The 8,479-nt window shown below is 42.5% G+C and overlaps 1 protein-coding gene across 2 annotated transcripts; it reads right to left on the reverse strand.

Annotated features, from left to right (window-relative positions):
• Positions 1–1,561: 1,561 nt before the first annotated feature.
• On the reverse strand, positions 1,562–7,088 carry LOC123119555 (B3 domain-containing protein LOC_Os12g40080). 2 transcript variants are annotated; one of them, XM_044539403.1, is made up of 9 exons: positions 6,784–7,088; positions 6,177–6,294; positions 5,322–5,663; positions 4,383–4,717; positions 3,924–4,059; positions 3,137–3,560; positions 2,840–3,051; positions 2,208–2,669; positions 1,562–2,102 (listed from the first exon to the last, which is right to left on the reverse strand). In XM_044539403.1, the coding sequence occupies exons 2-9, from the start codon at positions 6,279–6,281 to the stop codon at positions 1,845–1,847; spliced, it is 2,274 nt and encodes a 757-aa protein (XP_044395338.1). In that variant the 5' UTR covers positions 6,282–6,294; positions 6,784–7,088; the 3' UTR covers positions 1,562–1,844. The 2 variants fall into 2 exon arrangements, with proteins under 2 accessions (XP_044395338.1, XP_044395337.1); XM_044539402.1 differs by having other exon boundaries at positions 6,780–7,088.
• Between the last annotated feature and the right edge of the window lie 1,391 nt (positions 7,089–8,479).

Consider the following 8,479-nt stretch of genomic DNA (forward strand, 5'->3'; position numbering starts at 1 on the left):
GCCACATCGGAGCGGGCGCGGGGCAGCGAAACTCTCGGAGGTGCGGGCCTCGCAGACGCCCCCGGCAAGGGCCTTGCCGGGATCTTGTGGGCGTCCCCGGCAAGGGTCTTGCCGGGGGTCTTCGGTCGTCCCCGCAAGATCTTGCCAGGGGTCTTCGTCTTCTGGTTCTCATCTAGGCTTGCAGGCCTTTGGTCTTCACAAAGATCTGCATGCCACTATGCAAGGCACCCCTGAGTCTTGGTCTTGACACTGTTGATGGTGTCAGAGCTCTCAGGCTCAAGGGTGGTGGCCTTGCTGGTGTTGGGCAAGTTGCCCCGGCAAGGCTCTTGCCGGGGCTACGTAGGCCGCCCCGGCGAGGGTCTTGCCGGGGTAAGCTCACCTTCGTCTTCTGGTTCTCATCTAGGCTTGCAGGCCTTCTGGCTTGAGCGCTGCCTCGACAGCCTTGTATCTTTCCTTCTTCTGCCCCGCCAAGCCCGGCTGCAGGTGCGGCTACAACTGCCCGTGCACAAGTAAAGGGGTACAGAAAGGTCCCTACTTTTGTACACCGACAATCGGAGATCGCGTGTGATAACTCTTGGACCGTCACCAGGGGGAACTTCTGCTCCCATTCGACGCTAGAGAGGACACGATCCAGCTTCTCAAACGTCGGAGTTGGTAACGTATTGGCCCAAGTAAATTTTCTACCGGAAAGCTCGATCTCTCTAAGATCCAAGCTTTCAATGATTGTATTGAACATAAACGACCATCTGCCGTCAAAGTTATCATTGTTTTTTTCCTCCTGACGCTGAATAATGTTAAAATCGCCCCCAACCAGAATTGGGAGCTGCCCGCTGCCGCAAATACGGACTAGATCCGCCAAAAAAACTGGTTTGAGTTCAGGCTGCGCAGCACCATACACCACCACCAATGCCCAATTAAACCCATCGGCTTTCGATCTGACCCGAAACTTAACCGTAAAATCACCCATAACCACATTCCGAACCTCCAATGTATCGCATTTAACCCCAAGTAAAATCCCACCGGATCTTCCTCTTGGAGGCAGGCAATGTCAATCGAAATCAACACCTCCCGATAAAGTACTAAGAAACTGGGGTGTAAAATTGTCCCTTCCAGTTTCGGAGAGGGTGATAAAATCCAACTTGTGTTCTATAGATGCATCTGCTAGAAACCTTCTTTTAGCCAAGTCTGTAAGACCTCTGCTATTCCAAAAGATTCCTTTCATATTTCATCATGAAATTTTTTAGTGGTCCGGATCCTAGCACTTCTACGCACAGCCGAAGCCAGATATATCTTACGTTTCCACTTTCGTTTCGGCTTGTTTCCACTTACGCAGGGCAGCCGTGCCTGGCAGCTTCCAGACACCGGCGTAGAGGCGGGTGAGGGTGGTGGTGCTGAAGAGCGAGGCGGGGAGAGGAACGTCGAGCGGCCACGGGCGGTTGATGAGGAGGAGGTCCTGGACGCCCTTGGCGGCCAGGAGCTGGAGCCAGCGCACAATAATTTCATCTCAGAACCTTCTTGAACGATAACATATGACAGAGAGGTATAGCATTGCAAGAGAAGGTGGCTGTAAGGCTGATGCAACAATTCCCACCATGTTTTAGCCAATTTACAAGCCAACAGAAACATCAAACCAGTCTTAACTGACCAATAGTTTCAAAACAAAACATAGACATGCTCGCAGGAGCTGAAACCAAACTGAAACCTGTCGCGTCGACATCGACAGGGTTTCTTGCAAGAATGAGAGATGGGGGAACCAAAAGCTTGTGGGTTTCTGACAGAAAAGGTACTAGATTACGGATCACCAAAAGAGTGGCGTCGACGCCATGACGGGCGACACCAGCCAGCTACGCTTTAATTATGTGGACATTCATGGTGAGCTCCTCCTCGTTCTTCAGCAGCTCAAACAGGCACATGTCCCCTTCTTGCAGCTTATTGTCTTTTACCAACTTCTTCCAGCCTCTGCGCAGTGCATTAAATTTTCCATTGACTTTGTCACCTACATAGAGCTTAGCTTTCCAAGTGTCGTTCTTCCCGGGCAGTCGAAGCCTCATTATCTGGTCCTCGCGTGGAAGATGACAGTCAGCGTATCCCTGTTCAATGTACTGATTTTGTTCGTTGCACATTCACAAGGCAGGACGGTAAGTTGTCAAAATGACTTGAGTCCATTATCTAGAAAGAGGAAACTGCATGGATCGAGCAGAACTTACCAGGCTGTAGCTGCTTCTCTGCAAGACTGACACAAATATTTTGATTTCAGGCCGAATGGCCTGGATTCTCTCTTCAATTTTTCTCTTCTGCTTGCGAGTCAGTTTGATGCTTCTTGCAACCACATATCCTGGGTGAGTCCATTTCTTCTTCTGCTGGCTAGCTGGTTTGGTGTGTCCTGTTATGACATACTCTGGGTGACCGCTTTCTTTAAGTGGATGGACTGTTATCATCACTCTACTGTCGTTCTTTGACACTTCGAATGCGCAGATATCGCCTTCCCGCAAGTTGTTGTCGCGTACGAAGCCCAGCCAACCAGCAGTAAGGATGCATGAAAGGGTGCATGCGCCATCACTGATAACCGCCAAATTGGCATCCCATGTTTTGCTGTTCTGAGGATGACAGAGTTTGATCATCTGGTCTTGATGCGGAAGGTGTTTGACAGCATAGTCCTTGCAGATGACCTGTTACAAATGAATGAACTAGCTGGTGAATTATGTCAACACCATAAGTTGCAGAGCACTAGTGTAACAACACAAATATTCTAGTGTTCATTCAAAAATAATTGGAGAATAGCGTAACAAACGCTATCTGAGTCATCGCTCTAGAAGATATTGTGATTCTGTAAACGTACCAGATATCCATCAGACAGAGTTTTCTCGTTCATTGCTGTGACATAAAATTCAATTCCAGTCTGGCTTTCCTTGACAAATGTGTCGACTCTTGCCCTCTGGGCACTAGTGAGTTTACAGCTCATTTCTAAAATGTAACGTGATTCTGAAGATCCCTGAAGGACACCTGAACCTCTGGGTTCCTGAATATCTTTTGAAGATGTGACATCTTCAGCTGTACAACATTGATCATGACAGGAGCAATGAGAAGAAAAAAATAGCGGACAAAGTAAAAAACTCGATAGAAATGCACACTCAACTGTTCAATTCTGAACTTGGTTTCTGCGAAGGTGAGTCTGTTGGAGTCTTCTTTGTAGTTTTCCAACTGTCAGTCAAACCATCGTTTCGGCATCTCTTTTTGGTGGGTAGTGATTGATCATGACAAATGTCCCTCTCTTGGACATTAGAACCACAGCTCATGGTAACACATGAAAACTCGTTCTCGCAGCCACTTGGTTTAAAGATTTTTACTTTGAAGTGAGAGTCCCCACTGTATGTAAAGACTAGGAGGTCACCCTCTTTAAGTTCATAAGCACCGGCAAAGTTCGCCCACCCTGATCGAAGAACTAACTTATGTTGTTCCTCGGCAACCTGAACATTATAAATTTTACCATCCGGGACTTCTAGTTTGACTTCATCAGATATGCGACCTCTGAAATTAGTGGCGAACTTTGGTGGTATGGTCTGCATGAAGAAACAAATGACAGAGAATCTTTAACCAGCAAGTGACCACAGACGATGCTAAGTGATTGGCAGTCTATCTTAATCCCTATATAATTCACTATAAAGAAAACTAAGAGCACACATGCTTCTCTAATATTTATTATCAAATTTTGGTTATCTGGGTAAGTGGGTATACTTTGTGGCTTCGTGCGATTTAGTTATCAAAAAAGGTATATTTGTTATATAACTGGTGCTCAAACTCCTAACTTCATCAAGATTATCAAACTGCTAGCAGTATTTCCCATTTTTTCACAAAACAACAGTTTTGAAAATTGTAGACGATATATTTGTGCACAAAAAATAGTGTAATCGGCAAGGCCTTACCATCTCATCCTTAAAATTACTCAGAATCACAACCTTGAAGAAAGACCAGTTATGATCCTCCATGTGCCAATAATGGCGTCCAACACATTCTATGCATATTGTGCATGCCTTGTTCCTGTGATCATTTGGTCCAGTCCTGCCATATCAGTTGTGATGAAATTATTAAAATCAAAATCCACACACACATTTTGAGACGAACTTTGACAGTCGACTTGACCTACAAAATATGTGTTACATGCCACTAAAAGTATACCACTGGATTTGCATTCGAAACAAGTTCCCAATGGTATTATTTTTATGGTATATAACTCATACATTATTGGTCTAATTGATGATCAAAGTAAATATCAAAATATGTGCAGACCTTGCAACCCGAACAGAGGAAGATGACACGACGAATGGACAGAGTTATGCTTATTAGTCCTAGGAACACAAACTGTAACCAAGGTTAGCACTGACCTTTCTCTAGGTGATTGCAAAGGATTATCATGATACGCGCTCCTTTTTTGGACACAAGGAGTGATGTTCTTAACGACACACGATAACAATTTATCAAAACCATTTACATTGAAGATTCGGACTTTGAACTGGGAGTTCCCATTATACCCGAACAACAATGTGTCACCCTCTTTAAGTTCATAGGCACTGACAAATGTATCCCATCCAGAGAGAAGGACTAGCTCATTCTGTTCATTGTCAACCTGAACACTATATGTTTGGCCATCTGGCACTTCTAGCTTTATTTCTTCAGATATGTGTCCTCTGACATAGTTTGCAAACTTTTCTGGTATGGTCTGCAGGAATAACCAAAAGAATGCTTTTTTTTACTAACGAGTTAAGGCAGTCATTGTAAAGGAAATCAAGAGCACTTTACAAAACTAGTTTGCTACATGAGATCAAGATGAGTGTCTCCAGAACAGAACATAGATTCTGATTATTTTTGGATCACCAACAAGCCAACCACCAGCTTATCTTCATGCATGTTCGGCTATTCTATAACCAGGGAGCATAAAAATAGCCTATTAGTATGCATTAACTTCACCACATTGTGATGTTCCCCTCCTTAAAGCATTAATACATAGTTCCTCCTGTGTAATCTCCTTTTCTTTTATAGGGAAAACAGGCTGCTGTTGCTAACTTCACTAGAAAATCAAGAGGGAAAGTGTTTTCATTCTGGACACATAATTTTGGTTATTTCGGCATGGTTAAATGCAATAGTATAATCATTTGAGTCAAGTACATTTATCTCAAAAATAAAGTCTATTTCGAAGGTCCCAACTTCAACATCAAGTTTACAAAGTTGCTAGCTCAATCTATCAGCATCCTAAAAATAACAATCTAAAAGATAGAAGATATATATATTGGTGCATGAGAACAGCATAATTGACAATGTCTTACCAGTCCATTATTTGAAGCACCGATACCCATCATAACCATGAAGAAACGCATTTTATTGACACAAGGAGTGTTGTTCATTGGAACACAGGATAACTCTTTCTCACAGCCAGTTTGATTGAACATTCGAACTTCAAAGCAGGAGCTTCCGCTGGATTCAAACAATAAGATGGTACCTTGTACAAGTTCATAAGTTCTGGCAAATTCTGCCCACCCAGATTGAAAGACAAGGCCATTCTCTTCCTTAGAAACCTGAACGTTGTATGTTTTACCGTCAGGTACTTCTAGCTTCACTTTGTCAGGTATCTGCCCTCTGATATAATTTGCTAAGTTTATTGGTACATCCTGCAAGAATAAGCAAATGTGACCTTTGTTATCTTAGAGCAGAAGGTTCCTGTAACGGCAATCAAGACTCAAGAGTACACTACAAAAGCCATTTGTTTGAACAAGACAAGCATTTATTTTATTCGCAGGAACAGAGCACACAATCACTGGATAAAGTAAAAACATAGTCATGTCGGCACCAAGCAAAGAATGCTTGAGTGCGAGCACATGAAAGTTAGACGTGTGACATGGGAGACTATAGTCTGTACGTAATATTTATACTAGTATGGAGTATATTATGGAGTTAGGAAATTTTACTCTGCTGTAATTGGGGAAAAGGATCAGCAACAATGAAGGCACTTATCACTAGTTCATCATCATGCCTAGAATTACTTTTCATAATCCTTTGCGAAGTACTCCCTCCGTTCCATGTTCCCTCAAATTTCAGTTTTAGCTTAGTTAAAACAAGCCTTTGACCAACAATTACTCTTGACAAAACTCTTCTTTCAAGAAGAGAGAGTGACAGGGTCTTACCACGAATTCACCCACAATCTTGACGAAACACTTTTTCCAATCACCCATGCGGTGCCAATTGTGGTACACGACGCACTCGTTGCAACTTGTGAAAGATGTCTTCATTGTATGACAACACCTACCAAATTAATTGAGATCAAGCTGTTAGAGGAACTTTAGCAGGTACTACTATATTAACTTGTAAGAACCCAAGAGAACTTTGCGCGCAAGAATCCAATTTAAAAATATATATAGATGGATGTTGTATTGTTGTATGACCTTGCAAATTTCCATGACCAAAATCCATTTCATTTGGGAGAAACAAAAAGTATAAATGCCCATTTCCTGTTTCAGTTCCTATCTCCCAGACAAGGTTATATGTAATATACACCTATAAAAAAAATCTACTCCCTCCGTTCCTAAATATTTGTCTTTCTACAGATTTCAACAAGTGACTACATACGGAGCAAAATGAGTGAATCTATACTCTAAAATATGTCTATATGCATCCGTATGTGGTAGTCCATTTGAAATCTCTAAAAGGACAAATATTTAGGAAAGGAGGGAGTATATCGACCTTGATTAGCTTTTACGTTACGAACTGAAAATACGAGTTCGAAATACCTACTCCCAGGCCACGCGCAAAGACCCAAATAACCTTCTTCTTCTTCTTCTTCTTCTTCCTCGTCCTCATCCCCTCCCAGAATCGACAACGAACCACGGTATTTCTCCTCAGCGAGACACCACCACCGCCTACGCCGTCTCGCCTCGTCCGATTTCGCGCTGAGCTTCTCGTCGCAGGCGGGGTCGACGCGGACGGAGCACCTGGGTCCGCGCCGTCACCTCCGCCTGGGACCGCGAATCCCATCACTGGAATCTTCTTCTCCGGTGGTGACGGAGAAGGATGCAGGCTCGCCGCTGCGCCGGCGACAGTTTTTGGGAGAAAAGGCAGCAGCAGCTTGGACCAATTTGTTTAGGCCCAACCCATACCGTTCCTACACCAAGCCCACACGTACCTTACTCAAAAATGGCCCACATGCACCAAACCAGATTGTTTCCCAATAAAATAAAATAAAATACTCACCCCGTTTCAAAATACTTTCTCATCCAAAATTAGTTGACGCTCAAACGGTTGTATCTCGACGTATTTCAGCTGAAGTATTTATTTTAAGGGACCGGTCAGATACTTACGTTCTAAAGTTATCCTAAATCAAACATATTTAAATTTGACAAAGTCTATAGAAAATTATAAAAATGATTATATATCAACTATATAGTTTAAAAATATATTTAATGATGGATTTAATAAAATTAATTTGATATTGTAGATGTTGGTATATTTTTCCATATTTTTTGCCATGTATTTTTCCGTATACTTGGTAGCATAAAGGTGGGGTTTTTCGGGGAAGAAACATAAAGATGATTGACTTAGAAAAAGCCTAGAACTTCAAGTATTTTGGAATCATGGGAGTGAAAACGAGCGTGATATCCATCTCAAATATATAAAAAACTAGTATCCAAGGCAAACCCTACACTCAAAATCAAAATAAATAAATATAATGAAACCAAGCGACCCAAACTACTGCTTTGTCATTAAAAAAGAAAAGAAAAAGGTGAAGCCAAAACATGTAAAAGACCATTGCGGTATTCAGCCACATTTCATACGAACTTTGTGTCACCACGGTCAAGATCTGCCTCGAGAAAGAGATGTACTCCAAAGAAAACTATGCTCTTCGACATGCATGACATTGCATGGTCCGAAGATGTACTATTAGAAACTGAGACACGAGAAGGGCTGCTCGAGACTACCTTTGGCAAGAAGCTCTCTGTATGGCCGCGTAGAATAGGCGGCGCCGGAGGGCCAGCGGAGACTGAAGAAAATGCGGCGGCGCTGACCTTTTTCACAGGATGAACGGAGAGGGGCAACGGAGGCGGAGAAGATCCCAATGGTTCGACTCGCGCCTAGCTGCGTGCCAACAGAGCACGCACACTACACTGCCACTTGATAGACCGTAGGAGTACTAATATACACAAGAGAGAAAAGAGAAAAGGATTACTGTGCATTGTAATAAATGCCAGCACAATGGATGGAAGGCACGCGCACATCGGTAACCTCAAATCAACTTTACAAACCCATTTGATCAATTTGTTTCTTGGAACTAAACACTTATTTATTACTATCTTCATTTACCATGAAGTTTAAAGTCTTTACGTATTTCAAGATTCAAATTTGACCAAAGAATAATTTAAAAAATCATCTGTATTGAGACATTTTGTATGGTTTAAATTTAGATTTTATTTAATCTGTATATAAATTATATATT

The sequence above is a fragment of the Triticum aestivum genome, chromosome 5D, assembly GCF_018294505.1.
Source record: "Triticum aestivum cultivar Chinese Spring chromosome 5D, IWGSC CS RefSeq v2.1, whole genome shotgun sequence".
NCBI classification, from domain to species: Eukaryota; Viridiplantae; Streptophyta; class Magnoliopsida; order Poales; family Poaceae; genus Triticum; species Triticum aestivum.

Excerpts from the sequence above, each read along its gene's own strand:
- LOC123119555 (XM_044539403.1), bottom strand. The coding sequence starts at position 6,281 with ATGAAGACATCTTTCACAAGTTGCAACGAGTGCGTCGTGTACCACAAT. Across the intron at positions 4,718-5,321 it reads GTGCTTCAAATAATGGACTG|ACCATACCAGAAAAGTTTGC; the intron begins GTAAGACATTGT and ends TTATTCCTGCAG. Across the intron at positions 3,561-3,923 it reads GTAATTTTAAGGATGAGATG|ACCATACCACCAAAGTTCGC; the intron begins GTAAGGCCTTGC and ends TTCTTCATGCAG.